The sequence below is a fragment of the Botryllus schlosseri genome, chromosome 6, assembly GCF_051294905.1.
Source record: "Botryllus schlosseri isolate E-star chromosome 6, Bs_hap1, whole genome shotgun sequence".
Lineage (NCBI taxonomy): Eukaryota > Metazoa > Chordata > Ascidiacea > Stolidobranchia > Styelidae > Botryllus > Botryllus schlosseri.
The window spans coordinates 7,482,618-7,506,806 of NC_137241.1; the positions used below are offsets into that span (position 1 = coordinate 7,482,618).

General features: G+C 41.1%; 2 protein-coding genes across 4 annotated transcripts; one reads left to right on the forward strand and one right to left on the reverse strand.

Moving 5' to 3' along the window:
- Window positions 1-1,088: 1,088 nt before the first annotated feature.
- LOC145440117 (uncharacterized) lies at window positions 1,089-2,654 on the forward strand. The gene has a single exon (XM_080317707.1). It carries the CDS (start codon window positions 1,089-1,091, stop codon window positions 2,652-2,654), a length of 1,566 nt encoding a protein of 521 aa, XP_080173833.1.
- A 916-nt stretch (window positions 2,655-3,570) lies between these two features.
- On the reverse strand, window positions 3,571-19,263 carry LOC145440769 (poly(A) polymerase type 3-like). 3 transcript variants are annotated; one of them, XM_080318514.1, is made up of 11 exons: window positions 16,565-16,830; window positions 13,386-13,577; window positions 13,275-13,328; window positions 12,924-13,128; window positions 6,661-6,799; window positions 6,410-6,599; window positions 6,198-6,349; window positions 6,019-6,129; window positions 5,872-5,956; window positions 4,741-4,937; window positions 3,571-4,120 (listed from the first exon to the last, which is right to left on the reverse strand). In XM_080318514.1, the coding sequence occupies exons 1-11, from the start codon at window positions 16,760-16,762 to the stop codon at window positions 4,048-4,050; spliced, it is 1,596 nt and encodes a 531-aa protein (XP_080174640.1). In that variant the 5' UTR covers window positions 16,763-16,830; the 3' UTR covers window positions 3,571-4,047. The 3 variants fall into 3 exon arrangements, 2 of the variants coding, with proteins under 2 accessions (XP_080174640.1, XP_080174639.1); XR_013915607.1 differs by having other exon boundaries at window positions 6,191-6,599; window positions 16,565-19,263; XM_080318513.1 differs by having other exon boundaries at window positions 6,198-6,599; window positions 16,565-16,832.
- Between the last annotated feature and the right edge of the window lie 4,926 nt (window positions 19,264-24,189).

A 24,189-nucleotide genomic window follows, 5' to 3' on the forward strand; every position in this document is an offset into this window, starting at 1 on the left:
TCGGTTTTGAGCGTATGTCTCATAGGGCCCATGGTCGTGTGCCATTAGACCCACCGGGTGGGGACCGATGACACGTTCGAGCAACAAATTTTAAACGTTTATAAATGTTTTTTTCAAAAGAAGGATACCCATGTAAATGCCCGCGATAGTTGGCGCCTGTATCAAAGTGTTAAGACAGCAAAAGATCCGCTATTCTCGGCTGAAGATTCGAGGGCCAGAGATCATTTTGCAATTTTTGATCCATCGGTACCACATCTCCCCTACATTGTACAATGTACATTGCACAGTTTATAAGTTTGGTTTACTTGAGATTCAGTAGATCAGGATAATTATAGCATCTTCTGTCATATGAATCTTGATATTAGAATATCGGCCTGCCATTGTGAGTAATTTATTCGACGTTTAATGCCATAGGCCACCAGAAGGATGGATATACCAATTTTCGTACTCCCTCTACATATCAACCGACTCCACACAGTCCACACATAAATTCATGGCCTCGATATCACGGTACGCCGCGACCGTAGCACACGATCTTGTGGTCTGTATAATATGTTCAAAGCAGACGTTATATTTTGCATCAAGACGCACGAATATTTGTTCGTACAATTTTTGAAATGTAAAATACCAAACGACTTCAAATCATATTTCACGTTTGTACGAAAGTCCTTCGAGATTGCTGCTAAAATTAGCCCGTCACTCCTCCCCGGAAGCGGATGTCTCCCCTATTGAGATGATTGATGTATGGTCAGGACAGCACAGACTCTTTTACAATAAAGCCCATACAGTAAGAATATAATGCCTGAAGGTAATTCAACTGTTTTGATACTAATGCGCCAGGAAGTATTCGTATACAAACGATGTTTGTAAAATGATCAATGTATTGGAAACGCCATGCAGACTAGATCACCAAACAACAACAATCTAGTTGCATCTGGCAATGATTAGCAAAGTGGATCACAAGCGATGAAGCAATGATTGGTGCATTCTCATCTTTAGTAGGCTTGTTCAGTCCGCTGATGTTACAGACCGCCTCTCTCAGCTATAGTATCGCCCTGTAATCTCGAGAAAGGAGTACAATCAAAAACATGTCTTCAACCGCAAACGCGGCTGAATTACGTCCTTGGTTGGAAAGACACATCAGCAGCGAACTCTACAAGGGTTTGCGGTGGGTGAGGTACGACGAAGAAGCCAAGATATTCATTCTACCGCTGGTGTCGAAGTACGCAAACATACCGCAAAAGGAAGGTTACTATAAGTTATTCCGAGATTGGGAAGCTAGTCAAGAGCACGGGCAAAAAGATGCGGACGTCTATCACCTTAGAGCGAGCTTTATGAGTATGCTGGACAAGTCTGTCGATTTCGAGGAAATAACAAGTGACTACGCCATTCCTAAAGAGTACAAGTACAGGGTTTTTAGATTCGTACCCGTATGCAGACTTTCCAAGGATGCGAACGTAAGTGTAGGCATGCAACTAAATCGGAATGGTGGGAAGACTGCGACTCAGAAAGAGCCAACTTCCGTATCTGGATGTAACGAAAGCGATCATGTTCCAATACACGTTGATCCAATGGCGGTGTGCGGCAATAACGGTCAACATAGGTCTACTCAAACGGCTGTGAATACATCACCAGCGCGCGGAGACGAATTGCTATCACCAGAGACTATAGCCGCACTTACAATAAATATAGGCCAGTCTGGCCGAAATCAAGGCGACTCCGACGGCATTGGAGACGTCCAACCTCCAACAGATCACCGCTTGCCTACCGAATCGCATAACACGGAACTGGGAGAAGTACAGCCGATTCCGCAACAAACCAGTCAGGGAGCATCCGACACGTCGAGTGATTCGGATTTGGCAGTCGACGAGGTCGTCGTGACGTCGAAAAGGAGCGATTCCGATAAATCCCTCGACGAAATAATGGTCGACACCACAGAGCGTCAACTCGACAAGATGGGAGTAACGAAAGAAATGCTCGGCTGCTGGCGATTGATAATCAAGTACAACAGTCGAACGGTGTTGGAGAGTAGGATCCCACTTTTGCAACGGTGCTACCGTGTATGCTTCGGCAACCAAGAATTTGTGACACGACTGATGAAAAAGCACGACGCATTAAATAAATACTGGGACTCGCAGCATTTCAGAATCCTCAAGTTACCGCAGTTGGACAGCTACACGTACCCGGTCTCCGATATCCTCTCCCTGTATCGCATGGGTATCGCCATCTGGTACTCTCCAGAAGAGCTCACAGTATACGCGTCTCGCCTGTGCCAGAGTCATGTATACTACTACGACACGCACGATCTCCGTACGGGGCCCGAGCTGAAAAAGCTGGCGAGAAGCGACAGGACGATGGTATTCTCCTATATCACCTACCTGCAGAGATACCAAACAAAATGCCAAGTGCCTCTGGAACACACATGCGTCGAAGACGGTGCGATTACTTTCATCGTTGGTACGAAACCGCGCTCGAAAGCTGCGCTGCCGAATATGAAAGGACTGACGATCGAACTGATCCCTCGTTGCGTGGAAATTTTGAGAGCGATGGCGGAGGATTTCAAGCTGTGCTACAGCCGGCCGTCGTCTTGCGACGCTGAGTTGGAACGACAAGAGGAAGATGTCGACACTTCTACTGATGTTGCCTCGGTTTGATTTCGCAACCTCTCGTTTCTCATTCGTGGCTTTATTTCTGTGGTTTGAGTCCAGTTCTCTCGGGGCTGTCTTATTCTGTCTTTATGTGTAGTATTGAACATTGTAACTTATACATTGTGACCTTTCTATTTCACATCGGTGATCCGGGTTCTCAAGAGATATAGATAGATAGTTCGGTACGGTGAGGTGAGAGGTCCTACTCTCGCAGTCAGTGCCCTGGAGTCGGTTCACTTAACCACCGACCCCATCTCCGACTTCAGACAATTTTCGATATACTGACTCTGACTCTCCGTTTCCTATCTTCTTTAAAACTCATAACTCCCGACTCTAATATTTCTGTAAATCTACTTAGAAAATTACAGAATTATTACATTATAGTTCTGAGTATTGTTACGCAGTGAATCAATCCATTTTGTTGAATTCATAAAAATGTGCTCGCTAAGAGAAATTGAGCTCGTGAAGGCCAGCGTACTACGAAAAACTCAACTTCACTTACTAACCTCATATTTTAGTTATATTTATGAACATTCGGTCGAATCGAGAGTAGTAGTCCGAGCATTTTAAGAAAGGGCGACCCTGACTCCCGCCAGCATGTTTCCCTGACTCCTATACTCCAACTCGAAGGGTGTTACGAAATTTCTCCGACTCGGAATCGATCAGGAGACTATTTAACGGTTCTCCGACTCCACAGCCCTGTAAATGTCTCTAGAATGAATCGCCGATGTTGCAGTAGTAGCGTAGACCCCAGACTTCCCGATATCATTTAGGGACTGCGTCATCAGGTGGTTCGGAAAAATCTATTTTTTGCGAAATGTCGTATGGTGTTCAGGCTTGTATTCCCGCCCTGACTAAGAACGGAAACAGCAAGACCTTCTTTGCTGATGTGGGTATCTGCGGATATGTTTTGAAAACGGCGTTAATCAGAAATATAGTATTGCAAAATGCAAGAAATTACAATTGCAACACAAACGATGTGACTGAATGGGGTTATGGGACACAGAAAACTGAATTATGTTCGCCTTTTCTTCGATAACTTTGCAATCTACCACTAGCTTTCGTGTCACTATGTGACGAACGTATACTGAATAGATTCGGGCAGTGCTGTATCAGTCGGAAAGCGGTGTCATAATCCCCAAAAGAATAAATATATACCCCCAATAATAATAGATACAAATTTTACTGTCACCATTCGGTAATACAAAACCTAGATTTAAACATTTGATTGTTCGAATAAAGACTTCAAGATCATTGCGATATTTTATCTGTTTACGAATTGCCATATAAACATGACAGACTCTGAAACGATTCAATATAATACGATTCGCAAGTAAAAGACTGCCACTGTATTAGATATTTCACGTTATTCTGCAGTGTCCTGTAGTTGATTCCAAGCTCACTCAGTCTTCCGTACCTTCGGTGGGATCGGTAGGGCGCTCTCATCGCGTTGACGAGTCGTTTTTGATGAACTAGACACAGATGTTGATCGCCACGGTTACCAGTGAAGTATTAAAATGGTATTGAAATGTCATAATTATTATTATTATTGTGAACCCGATGCAACAAAATATTGTATCAATACACTATATACTTGGTGTGTATGTATTCATGTACTGGGGTTATGGGGTTAGGGTTATGTTTTGCTTAGAGGTTATTTTGGCGCTCGGGATTACGGTTAGGATTTGGAGCGGCCAAGTGCCGAATTCGCATGTAATCGTTCTGCTACTGCTACACAACAAGTTGCTGTCTTCGAAAGTATAGGCCAGTTGTTTTCTACTCTAATGTTACCCCGCGCCACCCTCTGAAAGGAATAACTAGTTCGTGGCAACCTCGCCTTGAGTATCATGAATGCGAGATTTGGTATGCTAGAAACTAAAAATTCAACATGTTCAATTCATGCCTAAATGCTGATTCCGTTGACTGAAAAATACGTTACTTTCGGGCCAGTCGGCATTTCGGCCTTGTTGCGCTGTATAGGCCGATGTACCGGTGACGTTTTAGAAATCACATCATCTTCTCAAATGCTACTCATAATTTGGATGACCTTAAGTTTTGTCATATGCCGACGGTCACCCTCATTAGTCATTACCTCATTATCTCGCGGCACCCTTGATCAGACGAAATGGGAACCCGGTTGAGAAGCACTGGTATAGGCGTTGCGAAATTTGCTTTTTCTTCTTTCATATCCTTGACCTCTTGCCTATCTGCATACACTGTTTCGAGCTTCATGTCTCTCGTAAAAAATCCAATGCGCCTTGCAAGCCCAACTGTCCTGATCTTGTAAGCCTGATGTGGAATTTTAATTCGCATTGACGCGCAATTTCGAGGTGCTGGTACCAAGCTATACGATACAGTCAAGGTGAGCATCATTGCATTGGTAATCGTAATCGGGTAAACGGAAATGATCTCATAATCAATTACATGTTGACCGTGATCCCGTAAAATCGATGTGAACCATATCTAAACAGGACTTTGGGTCCAGGTATACCTTGTATTACAATGGGTCATTAAGGGCTGGGTCACGACCGCTTCAGAGCCAGCGTTTATTGTACGTAATATTTGCTGAATTTTTTGAAAACAATTTCTGGGTTTGCCTATGGGTGACACGCGCAGAAACCTTTGTTACTACATACTGCTGTAGTGTGAAAATGCGCCCACAACTGTATTCCATAAGTGGGTTTGATGTCATGGTAATCTTATTAAAAGATTATCGCGGTAAAGCGGTATAGGCTATATTGGTGGTTACTCAAAATATAGTGAAATTGCTCAAATTAGCATTTTTTTCAACTTCGATGATTATACTAATAATAATTATTGTTATATTTTTATCGATGTCCATGGACGACTCAATTTTGAAATATTTACACCTAAATCACGGAATTGTCAAATATCATTCAAAATATAGCGCGAAAGGAAAGGTGACGATGCGCAGGTGAAGCGCAGACGGGCCAGGCGCCAAGCCCAATCTGTCATAAGTAGGACAATGCGCTATTGAATTCGTAAACCTGCGATGCAGTATGAGTCTTGTTGGAGTTGTGCGACAGTTAACATGTAGTGCAGAGCAAATAAATTCTTTTCCTGATTTATCTGTTATGTAATTGTCGATCCATACCTACCCACAATCGTAGATGAGATATGTAGGCCTATATAACTCTATATTAGCTTCTTACATAGCCTGAGTCCGATTTCAATTGTCACCTTGAACCAAACTCAACCTTACCTCCATATGCGGTTTTAGATCCTTCACATGTAATTGTGACCCTTCTTTCACAAATCCGAGAAACCACCTCCGAACATACATATCTCTGGGAGAAAACGTGAATTAGACGCCCGTAACATTCGCGTTATACCGAAATCAATAGCATACGTTTCGCTGACCGGTGAGAAGTTTTCGGTATTCACCCGAATGAAACTTATACCATTGCAAAACTCCAGAAAATCCACCAAATTCCGTATCTTGCTCTGCACCAAGCCAATCCTAAAAATAAAATAAACATGACTTAGTCCAGTATTCGGACGTATAAAGTGAGAAAGGGTACAGCGGACCATCTTCTAAAACGCCCAGCGTCCGCGGCGCCAGCGGTGACGACCACAAAATGTTGGAATTCGTCGAAAAAATTGAATTCCTCAAATAAGTCCGACCAGCATGCCTCGTTATTGTACACCTTCGAAACAACTTCACGGCCAGCTTTGAATTCCTGACAATGTGATGTTACAATCATTAGAACCAATTTTACGTTATAAAAATATGAACCAGCCTTCTTCATAATTTGTAGTGACGACTTAGTCACGTTGAATGTGGAATTAATGTGAGGATGAATTGGATAGATAATAGGCATCACGTGGTCTTTGTCCTTTGTATTACGCTCAGGATCCCACGCCAGATTACCTAATGCTACATTTTTAGTAGACGGTTTAAGACGTACCGGGCATTGCCATGACCATTTCCTATAAAACAGAAACCACTGAATTTATCTTACAATCACAGAAAAGTCATATGCCGCCATACCATTGGGAAAAGACTTCGAAAAACGCTCTAATCAAAGTAGAGGGTAGCGCGTGAGGATGTAGCTGACAGATTTTCGCCACCAGCATCGTAAAAGACTCGCCTCCAAGAAATCCCAAACTGCTGCTGTATATTCGCCGTCCTGATATTTGAAATAAACAAGCTTTCACAGTTGTGAGCTCTCTGCAACTGCAGTTTTGTCACAATTGAGCAAACTCCCCAGTTGGCATATATCGATAAGGCCATTTTCTAAGGCCTTTTTCTCATAAAGTCATCGCATTCGACCTGCAGCTAAAAATATTTTCAAATATCATATGATCGACCGAAAAGATCATCACTCCATCAAATATGACGGACCTCATGTGTGGAACAGTATCCCGCCGGCCATCCGACACTCGACAAGCATGTCCACATTCAAGTCGAAATACAAGCAATTACTACTAAATGAATAGTAGTCCATCCTCAAGATTACCTGACCACGACTGACCTATCGATCTCGCCTTCCATGACATACCACCCCATTTTTATAGCTTGCTTTTTTTCTATAGTATCTTCTTCACTTTTCATTCAGTGTGCATGCCTCCTCTTTACATCGCCTAAGCCAAGGTGGGTGTCTGATTCCATAGACTACCCCAAGTCGCTTCGACACCTTCCTATCTTTTCATTGTATCGCATTTTGTGGTGTATTGAACTGATAAAATTGCTAATAAACCAATGATGATGATGATGAGTAATCCTATTCCACTTAAGTCATATCTCAGTGATATCGAGATCACTCGCCTTCACGCGTGATCACTTCGTAACCCTTAATGAGAAATTTTCGGCACGCATTCCTTCAGCGTTGCACTTTCTCGGTGCAGTTGGAAGATGTATTGAGAGTTTGTGTTGTTGATCATGTTTAGTAAATTTTACAAGCAGTTTGTGTGTGACGTATCACACGCACTTTCCGTTAATTACTAAGGAAATGGGATTAAGAGGGAATTCGTCTCAGAAATTTTGAAAAGGCTTAAGCAGCGAATACGCGTGATGGCGAATGATCTCGATACCAGAGAGCAAGCCAGAGTGGAATAGGACCACCCGTGAAAACCGTTTCGCTGCGGTTCGAATGCGGAGAATTTCTGAGGCTATGGCTGCTGCCAATAATGTTTTAACATCTTCGACGTTAATTTGAGACCACATCTTATTTAGAAAGCGGTGTCACTTTATAGCCTGACTGGTTATGAAGTGGCACTGACCTTCAACAGCATTGGATTGAAATATTTCTGTAATGGAATAGATCAGACGTGATTACTTCATGAATGTAATCGATTTCGATTAAGATTACGATTACAGCAAAATCAGGAAGTGGTCGATTACGATTACGATCACATTGGAAAGTAATCACGATTACTCACGATGACATTTATTTTGCTTCTTAGAAGTAATCTTAGAAGATATTTATTGAAGACAATTAAAGGATTACGATGAAAAGGCCTAATGAGATGATAACTACCTATATAAATGATACTTCATTTGCTTGTTACGTCACAATTTACCCATTGCCCAACTTTGTAACGGACGATTTATCGCACCCAACGATTTGTATTCTTGCCAGGTTCATAACTGCCGCACCCCAAACTTCCCAATGGGATGGGCAGCGAGCTCGAAGGGGACTCAAAAATGTTTCATAAATCAACATAAACTATATAGAGTAATTTCGAGAGATTCAATCATCTTTAAAATTTTCTTCGTTATTCGCGATTTATTGTCTATAGATAGCTTGATTTTGAAATGAATACCTCTCGCCCTCAAGAAAAAGAGCAGGCATAATTTTTAGGAATAGGCATTTCGGTGCCCGTCATTACCGCGCCCCGACACACCAAAATACATATTCAGTTTCGGCCAACATGCGACTCCACGAAGTGTGCCACCTAAGAAAGACCTTGGCCGAAACATTGGGTATGTGTCCATTGTCAATAGCAGCGATGGGCTGGCGTTACGAATAGTTCTTTCCTTCCAATCTGGGGCGTAAGACCAACGTTTGGAGGAGGGGGACGAATTGCTGTTTTGGTCCTGACTCTAGCTACAATCCACGCTTACATGGTGTATCTGTATGAGAATTGCGAAATAACGATTGTCGCCCGTTTCAGGTAGAGTTATATGAGAATAAGATCATCAATTATTTATCAGTAGTGAGCAATGTTACCTCGAAGCTGCCTGCTTGCACACACAGAAAACCTGTGCCGCGCAAACAGACAAAATCCACCTGCGATTCGAAAAAAAAATTCACTTTTTCTTTCGCAGAAGGCACTAATGCTTATCTGACCAATCTGACGACCATTTTAGATGTACAGATGTACATCACGAATTTGTAATCAGTAATTCGTAATCAGACGAAGCGGCGCCATCTCGGTTGAAACGTCGATTTCAACCCGAATGATCGGAGAAACACCATCTCCTCTGTCCATCGGACGAGCAAGTTCACGTTCCTCTTCTCTAAATTATATTCTATTTGCACCCATGAGCGTCGCATTCCCGTGTTCAAAAGAATTCGTGAGTGATTTCCGTGTTGGTTTTTTTAATTGGAGGTCGAAATTGGACAGAGCGTTATTGCGTATGCCAGCGAATTGCAATTCACTGCTGTGCATAATAGTTACTCAACAGAGCTTTGCAAACGTTGATAGTACATGCAACTATGCAGTGTAGGGCATTGAATTACACCAGCTTCTCAGCAGCAAAATTCTGATTTATTCGATTCGTTTGAACGGGAATCTTCTATATTCCAATCAACTTGGTCGGCGCTGTGTTGACTGTTAACGTATGCACCAATATCACATTTCAACAAATTGCGCACTTGACAGAAATCGGATTTCAATTGACAAGGTCATACGCTTATAAAGTTTTTGCTTCAGTCACGCTTGAATAATCGTATTTTAAATCTGACTATATGCCTTGGATAGTAATGATTGCATTGCCGATATGAGGACGTCATCAGTGTTTTAACGCAGTAGGCCTACACCAGGGGTGGCCAACCTGCGGCCGTAGAAGGAAATTTGTGCGGCCGTCGCGTCGACACGTAACTCAATTAGTAGTGTTGGCGGCCGTCGACACACGAATTGAATTTACGAATTCACTCCCGATTATAATTCATCTTCGCGCTATACGCGATTCAATGTGACTTCATTTCTCGATTTTAATATAGTAGCACTCATTACAATCTGAGCCCACAGTACAGATGCGAACTGTGGCGAGCGCGAAATAGCGTAGTGGTACTTTCCACAGCTGCAACACGAATGGGTTGCTGGTTCTAGTCCGACCGAGGTTAACCTCAGAATTCCTACCAAATTGTCGGGGGTCTATCTAGGCCAGTGGTTCCTAACCTTTTTTGGACACGCTCCCCTTTATGATAGTGAAAAATTTCGCGCGCCCCTTATCGTCATATCACAAAATCCAACCGGCATGCTAGCAACCTTAATGGATTGTTTGATGGCATGGAAGGTTATGACTGTTGATGAGAGACTTGAACAATTTGAAATTCGGTCTATATAAAGAGAATCACGCGTGAATTGGAGGTAAATCGCGCAGACCGCAAATTTTTTTTTCAGTTGACCGCTTCTTCGCGCCCTCATTCAGATGCTTTCACGCCCCCCAGGTTGGGAACCACTGATCTAGGCTCTTCCTCGCCATCTGATCCGCGTAAACGGTGTCTTAAAAAGCCTAGAAATGGGCCGTGCTACAAGTCCGGTAAATACGGAATGATAATGAAGAATGACGGTTTGGTGTAAACTGACCAAAGTAGTCGAAACACCATGAATATGAAACACACACAAACAAAAAACAGATGCTAACAGCAGAGGAAAATGATGCGTTCTATATAGAAATACCAACTTGTAAACGTATGCACCACGCACGAAAGAAATTTGTCAATGGTACGTTTGGGAGATTCCAACATCTTTCCACTGATTATATCGACAATCTTGATGGGAGGTCAAGAAATATCAGCATGCCACCAAGTAACACATTTTTGGAAGCAAAAATTTTCTACACAATGCCACCGTTCTTCGAACTGCGCAGCTGAAAGGATTTTCAAAATATGCACCATAACTAGGGTTGCATTTAAAACAAACGGTGTTTTAAATCATGTTTTAAACAGTGTTTTAAACAAGGGCCTTTAAAAAAATTGTGTTTTTTTAGTCGTATAATTATGCCATAATTGTGTAAATACTTTCAAAGAACATGTTGTATGAGCCTACGGACAATTTACACCGGATATAGCCGACCGATATGGGATGGTTGGAACCCTCAAAATAGTCGGTTTAACAGCAATAGTACAGATATTTCGTCAAAGGAGCTATATTTATCCTATATTTTCAATTGTCAATGTCAATCCACTATGACGTCATGGCTTTAAAAAAGACATGTTTTAAACAAGGGCCTTGTTTTAAACATGTTTGTTTTAAATTGATTTTTGTTTTAAATGCAACCCTAACCATAACAAACGTGCTGTATCCGTGATGTCGAGGCTTATCATCATCACGCGTCATTGCTTCTTAATCCTTTGCGACACCACAGAGCCGCACGTGTGTTATGGTGTATATTTTGAAAATCTTCTAGCTGCAGTTCGAACACGGTGGCTTTTTGAGGAAAATGGCTTCAATGGCTTAACTTCAACATGACACCACATCATGTTTAGAACGCAGTTCCCCTTCTTCACTCACTATGTGATTATCTGGTGTCGTGTTATAAAACTAAATGTAAATACTGTAATTTGATTCTATCAATAAATCAGGTGGCTTGAATGAATACACGCACGTCTAGTGTCACGCACATCGAGGTGATATAATATTAACAAATAAATAATAATTTGACAATACTTAGTGTGCTCATGCCGCATTTCTACCATAGGCTATAGATTCGATATTCATACCATAAGTTGTTGCTGTTTGTTGTATTCGTGGTGTATGTCGACTACTATGGTCATTTATATCGGGAAATATTTTCATTTTTATTCCGTAGATGCCCGCTTGTAGCACGGCCCAGTTCTAGGCTTTTATGAGACACCGCTTACACGGATGAGATGACGAGGAGGAGCCTAGATAGAAGCCTCTAACACTAAGTAGGAATTCTGGAGTCGACCTCGGTCGGACCATAAGTTAGGCCTAGCCCACGGGTGGCCATCCTTTTCGGCCAAAGGGCCACGTGAGATTTACGAACCATTGCGCGGGCCGCTTGAATGTAGATGGGATTTGAACCGGATAACGTAATGGTGAAAATAAGACTTAACTTACTACTCATCAAAATCGATAACAATTATGTCACGAAAATTCAGCCTGCATTAATGTCCTAGTCGCGGGAAACGCGAAAATTTCCCAAAGATGATAAATGAATTCGGTGAATAGTACTGTTGTTTGCACATACTCCGGGTTGCCCCTGTATACCGCTGGGCTGATTGGGCAAGGACTGGGTTATTATGCTCTTGGACATATCATCATCGAAGATTTCGGTGAACATGCGTCTATCATTTTGTGCCAAGGTTTCATCGCCGACGATCTTTCTACAAGTGCACATGCGAAGTCGCATGTTGGACGTCACGTTTGTTCATGATTGCGAATATAGTTTGACTCAACTCTGGAGAGGGTACCAATACTAAACGCAAGAAATCGAGTGAGAATAAATCGCTTGAAATTCTAGGAAAGATTTCAAGTCAACTAAATCTGCCGCGAAATATTCTACTTTATGGTTGTATACGAAGATCTACGAAAATGTGACTGGCGCCTCTTTACCTTCGCGAGTGAGCCAGAACTGATATTTTAGCCATCAACATCCCTAATTTCACGGTCAGGCTGATCGATTTTTTGGTTGGCCTTGCAAGTTCACAATATATTGTCTGGGTAATTATTTTTTTGATGATACAACTAATTTCGAAAATTACCTCGCGGGCCACTCAAAACATTGTTTCGGGCTTTCGGGTTGGCTTTCGGGTTGGCCTAGCCCTACACACCTACAATATTCTGATAGCGTTGTCGCGGGCGACTGGTGTCGCTTTCGTTCCCCACTCATACTCGGCTCGGACATTACATGGCTGCCGCGTTAGGTTACTACCACTCGATAATGGATCAGTGACGTCACATCTTATTTTAAGAAATTCCCGCTCCCACCTCCTTATACATTTTCTCTTCTCTTAAATTTTAGTCCCACTCGGATACCAGTCACGCTAAGTAATTGAGGTAACGCTTGCAATCAAACAACATACAGCTTGAGCTGTAAATAAGACACAACCCACTCACGTTTTGCCCACACAAGTATCGCATTGAGAGTGTTCTTGAAGTTATCCTCATCCGGAACAAGGTGTAGGATCTCTGCGTTTGCCCGGCACCAGTTCAAACTTCTGACGCTCTGGCTGTCTAATCCTTTGAGCATATTGTCGTCTCGCAGATTCAAAGTGTCGGGAATGGTGTCGTGTGAACGGAGCTCGGCAAACACGATATCAATCTAAAAGACACAATAGTGGCGAACGCGTCGTTGAACTGGTTGACAGTACCATGTGACATTAAAGAATATGAAACAAGGCCTTACAAAGATATTCGAAACATTCATTGCTCAACAGTAATACAACCCCGAATTAATTAATCGCTCACCTCAAAATTATCAACAGTAGCTCTTATGATAGGAACAAAAGCGTCGGGTGCAGCCTGTCAGTCACAAACAATAAGTCACTCCATTAAGGGCTAAATTCGGAAAACACTCACGGTACATTCTTTCACTCCTTCTTTCTCCTTGAGCATGGAGTAGAAATCGCGGAAAAACCTTAGCCTGCTAACTAGTCGAGATCCGACGAACAATACATCGATATCCGGCTGTCTGGTGGGCACTCCAAGCCCGTGCAATCCGGATGTCAGGACTTTAAGGTGACATTCCTCCACGATATGTATTGTCGAGCCCTATAGACGTCAACAAACCATTCATGTGTGGGTTATGGAGAACTTTTGTAGATGCAAAAAGTTTTCGTAAATGTTTCATCGTAAATGTGTCGCTAGCCTAAACCATATCTTATACCAGCAGTTGTAAACTCAAAAGTGACAGTTTAGAATACGACGCCGCAACAGTATTCCTATAACTGAATATGCATTGCCCGACCGGGCAAGATGATCTTATATGCAGAAGTGAAATACAGCTGACCTTGCAACCTGACTTGCCACACAATTCGTGAAAATCAAACTTGTAATTAGCCAAAGTATAAACCGCACATAATTTTGAAAGTTTAGGGGAGATATTTGCACCTCCGTGCTGGTTGCTGATCGCGAGATAAGGAAGTACCTGCTATGTTATCCCGTGAGATGGTCAACACGGGTCATTTCATCATTAGCACTGTGGGCTAGGGCTGTTCAAAAATAACTTTTTGTCCTGGATTCCAGTCGGTCAGTCCAGAGATGAGCATGGATTAGGATTAGGTTTTGAAAAAACAGGATTTGTGAAATTTTGTCGGATTTGGATTGGATTTGGATTAGACATTTTTTCAGAACGGATTAGGATTTGGATTGGATTTACATATTTTCTGGGAGATTGAAATGTCGTGTGGTGAATGGCGACAAACTTATTCAGATCAGTTATTAATGTACTTATGGTTACTAAGTTATCTTGAATCAAGTGAATCGTTGGTTGTGAAAGAAAATTTTCGAATCCCTTCCTTGCATAAATTAGTATTTTTTTCTGAATTTCCAGTTGGAATCGGATTAGGATTGGACATGGACTTGAATCTGAAAAAGTTATGGATTAGGATTTGGATTTGGATTTCAAGGTTCGGATTGGATTGGATTAGGACATAGAAATTTCAAACCCGCTCATCTCTGGGTCAGTCATTAAATTGTCAGGTTACCTTAAAAAAAGCTGCACACCAAATTTGGTTCAATTCTAACAAGTATAGGGCTCCGCAGATCCAATTAAAATTTTCAATTTAAACAGGAAAATTAAAAAATAAAATTTTCAAATTTTTTTGTCAACCCCATGAAATTGTTGAGCTGTCTTCAGAGACTATGCAAAACAAATTTGACTCAATTCCAACTAGTAGAAGCGGAGTTATAGGAGTTTTTCGTTGATATTTCTCGGATTATCCTTGATTGGTGGATAATCCGAGGATTATCAACGAAAAACTCCAATACCTCCACTTCTACTAGTTGGAATTGAGTCAAATTTGTTTTGCATAGTCTCTGAAGACAGCTCAACAATTTCATGGGGTTGACAAAAAAATTTGAAAATTTTATTTTTTAATTTTCCTGTTTAAATTAAAAATTTTAATTGGATCTGCGGAGATCTATACTTGATAGAATTGAACCAAATTTGGTGTGCAGCGTTTTTTAGGGTAACCTGACAATTTAATGTCCGACCGACTGGAATCCAGAATAAAAAGTTATTTTTGAACAGCCCTACTGTGGGCGTTTACTTCCAACAATAACAGCACTTGTCCCATGACAAGTCAAACGTTATAGACAGCTCGCTGCAGCTGCAGTTAGAATATTTCTCAATTTAAAGAAGGTTGAATTAATATCTCACCATTCTGCGCAATGTCCTGTGGGTTTGGCATTGCGCAGGACTATACACGTACTGGTAAACTGGTATATAGGGTTACCATAATTTGAGATCCGAAAATGAGGACACTCGTGAAAAACTCTGATCCAGCAACGGACAAGAAAACTGGTGATTTTGAAAAATTTCGACCGATAGTACTGTGTTGACTAAAAAAAAGGTCATCACTTTGACTCGATTACAGTTTTGCCAGATTATCCGAGGTCACTTTCGATTTATTTAAAAAGAAGACAAATTCTCTTAAGACAGGGCGTATGGTAACCATACTATTATAGTAATATACAATGGAAAACAATACACAATGTTATGGGATTCGGGATACGCTTGCCTCTCGCATTTTAATACATAAATATGAACGGTATTTAAAGTTATTTTTGTAGCACAATCATAGTAATATAATATAATCAAGTGAAGTATAAATGTCAAATTGAAACAATTCAGACTTCTTAGTATCGTAGCTTAATATCGCAAGTTCAAGAATGTGACACACATATGCCGCGATACTAAGCATTACGTGCCGATTCTATTGAACATGTTATGCGTTGAAGGCCGAACATATACACAAGGTACACAACCTATATACATGCTGTCCAGTCGAAATATGAAATACGGCAAACCAAGCAAAACAACTGATAAAATTGACGGTCGTGGTGACAAGGACATGCAACTATTTTACCATTGGGAATTATTGTTTCGACATTTTCTTTGTACCATAGAAGCCTTGGAATTCGACTGGCTTTATCACAGTATAGTATCGAAAAGATGCAACATGATGCAGCGCATTTTCATAATAAGGCCTTTATTGTGTACTGGCGCAGTGATATTATAACAAAACGCTATAGTCCGAGTTATGGTTAACAATATGAAAACAGTTATTTTGCTAAATATAACTGAAATCATTTTCATTCTGATTGTGTGAAAGGTACAAAGTTGAAACTTGCAATACTTCGAATTATGTATGACTTCGTACTACATGTATGACTTTATAAATAACCGTACTCGACTGGACACAAAACTTGATTCGGAGTCAAATCACTGAGATAGGTCTATTCGATTTTACGGAGACTTGTTTATAATTGATGTCTGCAGCTATTGAGACATGATCAATCTGCAACTCCATCCCACAACAGTACAAATGATTTTACAGGTCTTAAGTTACTGAAACCGTATTACCATTCTCAAAATGCCTGAAATAAGCACAAGCAACAGTTCTCCAACTTGTATGGAGAATTTACTATCCTGATGCTGCAAAGTTAGAATTGGTCTGACCGCGACTTATGCTCACGGTCATAAAAGTAAACCTTGAAAATTGATTTGATTTTCTGAAAATATACAACTGACGAACCATATCTGAGGATATTTTTTCCACGAAATCTTTTGCTAGTTGGTTCAATTTTTCCAGTGCAGCACTCTTTAAATATTTCGTCTGCTCCGAGTCAAAAACCCCTACGGACAAGACTTTTTCCATAAGTTTTTCTGACAGCTCCACATCCAGCGGTGCAGGCTCCTCTAAACTGATCGGATCAAATCCACTATATGCCATTATATTGTTATGTGTAAGTTTTCTCCTATGAAAATAAAGGCGAGGAAAAGTAGCTGATTACAGAAAAACAGCAATAATAAACAAAGGCCGTAATGCACGCACATCACCATAGATAAAATTGTGATTCGGTGAATGCTGCATATACAATATGCTCATTTCTCAAACTAGAATTCTCAAATCAAATCGAATGTCGTGCAATTGTTTTTCCCCTGTCAGCAAAAATGCAAGTATATATGCAAGCTGCTCGCCAAAAAAAGATCACGCTATGCTCTTTCGAATAATCATTCAATCATAAGCGGTAGAGCTATGGTTGCTCCAATATACCGATCTAACTCAATGGGTATCAAATGTGCGCATTAACATTATATTTCTTCACGAGAGGGTTGATTAAAAAAATCAATTTAGAACGTGATCTGACGTCACAATAAGTGACATTATTGTACGACTCCCTAAAATATTAATTCAAAATTTAGGACCAATATGGCTCATTTGGCGACAAAGGCTACCGACCCCTGTGTGTATACGGATCTTAGAATATCTTTGATCAGGACTACATCGTCATGCAACGTTTATACGGTCGGCGGTCAACATCATCATCATCATCATCATCATCAGAGAACCCATTCCGTACCAATGATATAAAACTACTTGCTATTACTGTCGAACCGACAAAGATTTCGAGGGTTACAACCATTCCATATCGCATAGGTCGACCATATTGGGTGCAAGTCGTCCGAAGACTATTACTACATGTTTTTTCGTAAGTATTAACACAATTATGACACGTTAAACAACTTGACAAAAAACATTTTTTAAATGGAATTGTTTGAAGCACTGATAAACAAAGTGTTAAAAACACATCTTGTTGCAAATGCAACCCTAATTACGATAAGACATATACGTCGTTCCCGTCAACATCGCGCCTTTCTGATAATGTTTAGGTGCTTCGGTAAACTCGCAGTAGACTGCAGAAAGGATGTGCCATGATCTATATATGAACGAACACGACCGTTGTTCTGTTTTCATGATCACATGCATGAATTTGTGACGCGGGATGAGCTCCCTATATAAGCGTCACTTGCATCATCACTATTCCTTGTCTTTGGTCTTCACATCGGCGCGTGGACGACTCGAGTCATGACTTTTTCAGATGACTTGACTTGGCTCAAGTGCCTTTGCAAAAATGACATCACCTGCCTTGACTCGGTGATTGAAAAATGTGAATGGACTTGTGAGTAAAAACAAAGTATTCGAGCCAATTTCAAATCGTCAAGTAATCGGTGTCGACTAAGTCGTTGTACCTGTTGTAGACTCGCTGATATAATATGTGTGAGCTGAGCAACCATTCATTCAAAGATTTCACAAAATGCACATCCTAGTTTTACTGCATAGGTCAAAAATAAATTGACTGTGTAAACTAATTGATTAGCATTAGACCATAATAGAGTTTACCTTGTCCTCGACTAGTAGTTGCATATCTATATCAGTTTATTTATGTTCTATATACTGCTCAGTGCTCAGTCTGCTCGCCTTAATGAACAACTTGTATGTTTTATATCTGACTGATGGTTCATACACGTTTATTACTCGCCAACGATTGGTGCAGGCTGTAAGGCTTAAATTGTATCGTATGGAGGTGTAGGTGTAGGCTAAGAAAAAAAACTCCGCGTTGGAGGTATGAGTTAATTAACACGATATTCGTTCGTCGATTTCGAATTAATAGCGACTCAATCTGTACTCCAATCATCTTGAAAATGCAATGAATTGTATCATGCCTTGTACTTCGAAAATAGGACCTGACTTGACCTGACTTGACTTAACTCGAGTTACCTACAAAAATCGCCTGACTTGCCTTTACTCAAGGCATATTGTGAAATGACTCGATATGATTTGCGTATCGTGAATACCTGTGAATGAAGGTATAGTGACTTGATCCCAACACTGCTCACTACTACATACAGATAAAAGGTCCGGTATTGAACTCTATCCCGTTTATATCCAACTCGTATATGGACCTGATATTAGCGCGCAATTTTGACCGAGTTCTCTCCTTCTTTCCGGCTCGATAAGAGCCTTACCAAAATGCCTATTCGAAATACTTAAGAGTCTTAAGTAAGGCTCGCGTTAATACCAAGACGTGAGGGTCACAAGTGGTAGTGAAGTTGCTCAGCAGAGACGAGAATGTTGCTGCTTGACTTTTAAACCGCAGCAACAAAAATAACGCGCGACATAGTATTTACTAAGTATGGTGTGAACGTTCGCGTTCGCGTTCTGTGTGTTAATCTCGGAAATTTAGAGGTTCGCGTTCACAAACGAACCCTGGTAGGTTCTGCACTGTGAACCTTTTCATATATTACAATTTTTCACGTCATTATAACATATTTGGTTTTAGGCCACTCTTTGCATAGCACTGGCACCATAAATAAATCAACAATAAACGAGCATGCACCCTGCCAATCTCAGAAATTTGCTTTGTTATACAAAAGTTTGCTCGAAATATCCATCTTTTCGTTTGTGAATATTTAGTGACTCCGCTGTTAGCTTGACCGCAATCACATCACACATTATGAAGAGCGAAATACGCTACGCGTATGTAGTCAGCGAATGATGCTTATTCAAACAATTATTGAAATTGATATAAAGAAAACATCGTTGTCTAATGTAAACAATCTAGCAGGCGTATGGGATCCATCTTGATTTGATATGTTTTTTGTATCATAAAAACAAATTTGTGCGATTGGGGTGTTGACTTGTTCAAGAAGTAATATTGTTCGCCAGTATAGAAACCCGTTTTACACTTTGCTGAATGTCAATGTAGCAATAGTCAGACGCCGAATAGATTGTCCGGTCTGGCCTAGACCGTTAAGGCGTCAGATTATATTGCCTTGCAAGTCCTCTTCGAAATTGTTGGCAAAGTGACAGAAGATATTGATTTCATGGGATTATTATATCATTTGATTGCTCCAGTTTATACCTTTGGTGACGTAAAAGACAGCATGTATAGGCTACTTCAGCATTCTATCATAATGTGGCCTGAGTCGTCGCACTATATGTATCGTGTACACTGTACAGTGTACATGTAGATTGTACAATGTACATCAATATATCACTTAGCCGAGATGGAGGGTTGGAATTAGCAAAATGACGTCACATGACGTCATGGGTTCACATTCGCCTTCACACAAAACCTTTCAAAAAGGTTCGCGTTCACGCGAACCTGTACCTTTCAGAGGTTCCCACCATCCCTAGTATTTACCACTGGGAGATAGCCATAATAATAGAGTAGAGTAAAATGCACTGATAGCCGGGTTGGTAATATAAATTTCAACAGAAAAAATAGTTATATTTTCGTCAATGTCCATTTTGAAGTCTGGCCACACCGAGCCACTATGACAAAGTATGATGGGCCTATCACATGTATCATAACAAGTGGTTAGACACACTGATGCAAGGAAATGCTTTGGTCTTGTTATTTCTAATATTAGAATCATGCACATCAATGCGCACCATACTTCAGAACATGCAACAGAATGTGCATGTACGTACATTGTACAGTGTACAAAAAGCCCTGCCTCGCTTGCACCAAAACCTGTATCTGTCTAAGCCCACAATATTTACAATCTCCGTTAGGTAGTTTTTGCACACAAATCGAACAATAGGAAGAGTGCTCAAATAAGAAACTTTGCCCGGACGAGGTTATGGATTGTGTCATATCGACACTACTGTTCTTTAGTATGATTTTTATTCACTAGGATTCCTTTGTATCGCAGTTTCAATGACAACGACGCGTGGCGGTGGATTCGATATGATGACGACAAAGACTTTTGATAACGCTGCTATTCAATTTATTATTCAATTTATGCCCTTTCACTGACGGTGCTATAGCTCGCGAGTTGATATTTCCATGGTATATCTTATCCTGTCACTTGGGATATAAATGCGGCCAACTGAATGTCAGCCAAACAGATATACGCCGGGGCCTAGTATCGTAAGCCCAGTATACGCGCTAAATGGATATGACAATATAATATTATGCGGGACGATAAAATGCAACAAAGCAACACCGTATTTATTATTACATTTTTCTTGCAAATTCAAGTTCACAAAACACTTTCTTTGTAACATGTCTTAAACAAGTTTCAAAGGAATGACATTTCGAAAATAAAATTTCAAGAATTGCAGAAATATGTCATAATTATCTTAATACCGTCGACAAAATGTAGTATTCATGGAAGACTTACACTAGAAATAGTCGGCGTATATGATGGGGAATAATTTGAACCCTCGACTATGTCGTTGGTTGAGTAGCCATAACGAGCAAGTTATATATCACCGGATGGATATTCTGATGATGGTGACCTCAGGCCGTAAAAATGCTACATGATGATGTAGTCCTGGTCAAAGATATTCTATATTCCGTGTAAAAGAGGAGTCGGAAACCTTTTTCGTAAAAGAAACCAAATTGACTCTATATTTCCATTGTGACTCCCCAAGAGCCATATAACCATGTCAATCAACTGTGAAGTCACAGTTGAGTCGTGATTCGTGACATCATTGTGGCACAAAATCGAAGTTCATTACGTAGGATTCGTCGTGTGCGCCATCTTTATGTGTTTGTTGGTCAGGCTCTTGACCAATGTTCCCTCTAAGCTGCGCACGTGCGCAAATGCGCAGTGCTTCAACGGTCTCTGCGCACAGAAAATCTAAGCTGCGCACAAGAAATCCGAAGCGATGTTTTTTTAGTCGTTGCGCACTAGTTGTCCAATGGACCACGCATAGGCGAGCAGACTCGTGAAAATTAAGATAGAACATTGCCAGGACCAAATAATGTTATCACTGAAGTCTGAAACTGATGCACAAGTACGGCCCGTAAAGGTAAATATTCCGCTCCGTGAAGAAATGAGAATTTTCAATCACGTGTGCGCCTCACGAAGAGATTTTTTTAATATGGTGTCGTACGCGTGAGCGATGCTGATATCATTTCGATAGCGCATTGTTTTCTGGGAATGGCGAAATAACATGGTTCAACAAAGTTATAAATAACAATGGGATAAGTTCAAAGTTAAACTGCGAGAGACTAATGAATAGTCTTCTCCGCGTGGCATGAACATTACGTAAGATTTACTCAGTACCGTAACTGTCGCACCCCAAACCCCCAATTGGAGGGGCCGAGCTCGAAGGGGGCCCAAAATTATTTCGTGAATTAAAATAAATCATGGTGTATTTTTTTGGAATTTTTCATGAATTCTTTTTCGCGCTACGCGTGATTTAATATTGTCAGATGTCCTAATTATTGGGTACCCTTTTCCAACAAAAAAAAATGCGCATGCATATAGAAATGGGCAGTTGGGCGTCGGCCATTACCGCACCATGACGCGCCAAGACATATGAAGTTAAAGGCTATGTAACATGCGACTCCAAGAAGTGCGACAGAACGATCAGCAGCGAGAAAACCTTGGGCGAAAAAGACTGCCCTTGTGCTGATCGAAAACTTCGATATATATACATTAGGGTTGTCCAAAATTTGGAAAATCTTAAAAAGTCTCCGTGATTGTGTCTCATTCGATAGATTATTGATAAAAAAAAAAACTAGCCTGAAAGAAGCTTACAGAAATGCCGTTAAGATTTCGGTCAAAGCGTTTGAAAGTAACTGCTCAAGAATGGGCGTGCCACCGACCATAGAACGGCGAGAAGACTAGTAATCAAACAACCACGGCTCTTGATTGGCTAATGGGCTATGCTTCAATGATCACGGCAGCAGCAGCTTGCTGATTAGGTGTTCAAGAAGTCTGCTACCGGCGGGGATTCTGAGTGCGCATTGTTAGTATTTTGGCAGGTGGTGATTTAATATTAATTCAGGACATGTTGAGTTACGAAATACATGATGAACAAACAACACCCTGCTTCACATTCCCACACACCTCACTCGATTAGCTCTGCCGGTAAATTGGATTATGTGAGCAGGGAGAGGATAAAAATTGATAGCAATATATATGCAAATTCCCGATAATATTGCCCGATGCAATCATGAATTATAAAAAATCTTCGCGCTTCGCGTGTTTAAGGACACAACCACTAAACGGGCACCCAATATAGATGATGAGTACTGGAAAAAGCCTACAGCTCGAGGGGGGTCTGGGGGGCGAAGCCCCCCAGTAGTTAGCTTATCACCCTATTAGGGGTGATTGCGCACTGTTGTCCAAGGGCCTGCGCGACTCTTGCAAAATTAGAGGGAACATTGCTCTTGACTATATGGTCGCTATATGAGCTTGGAAGGACAAGCACTCATATATCGCAAGACTTACTAATGAATCTCAAAGAAAATCCAAAAGAAAGGAACGATGATGAAAACCCTACTACTCCGTTGAGTCGCGTCGATAGGGTCCTCAATCATGTTGATGTTTGAGACGATTTTGCAATTGCGCAGGTTGACCTATTTATTGATAATAATGACAAGAATGTGGGAAAGGTCAAGTTGAGATTTTTTCGCGTGAACCACCTTCGAGCATTCCAAGCTGTGCACTCGTGCGAACTATACAGACGTTATTTGTCCTCTGTATAAGAAGATCATAGATCAAAGAAACAACATGTTTTCAATATGTTTGTTGCAAATCGATTTTTGTATTAAATTCAACCCTGCATAAGTATAAAAGTTTAATTTCATACTTTTAATTCATGCAACGGCTCCACGAATTGCGCCCGCCCATCATACCAGTACTTTCAATTGACGATACAATAACCATTCATGTAGCTCGCGAGACATCACCGCAATTTCCGAGTACCACAGCTACACACCTAAATTTAGAAGCCATATTTAATGACTTTAGAAAGAATCTCTACGACGTATACGTCGATGTTATTCATTCGTACGCCTTATACTCGTCTGCTCCAATATATCACTTAGGGTGCTTCAACTCGGACGTTGTGATTAGGAACAATCTAACTCATCTGAGTGCAATTGAAGTTCTGGTCCCAGTTCGCTGCAATAATAATTGTGCGCAGTCGTCTTGTATTGACAGAAAGGTTGACAGTCGCATTTCAGCAAGTTGTATATGGAAATAGGCGCTCCATCGTGTGGGACGGGTTGTTCGGAGATTTGGGCACGTGTTGGGCGTTAGGCCTACCTGTGCATAACTGAAGACGGCATGCCGAAGACGCCTGCCACACATAAGCATGTGCCAAGATACTCAGCAGGTAGCAATAAGGCCATGAATAGAGATGCGCAAATCCAGGGACTGACTTCGCAGAGACGCGCGGATCTTACATTGCGCGACTGATGGAAATTGGAAACTTAGCAAACCAGGCGCCATTGACATCGTTTTGGATTCTTACTAGACGCTACAAACCTCTCAGTTACGGGGAGATATTACTGTCCATCCAGCGGAATCTGATTCAACACTCGATGAAGGACATCCGGCGTTGCTTAC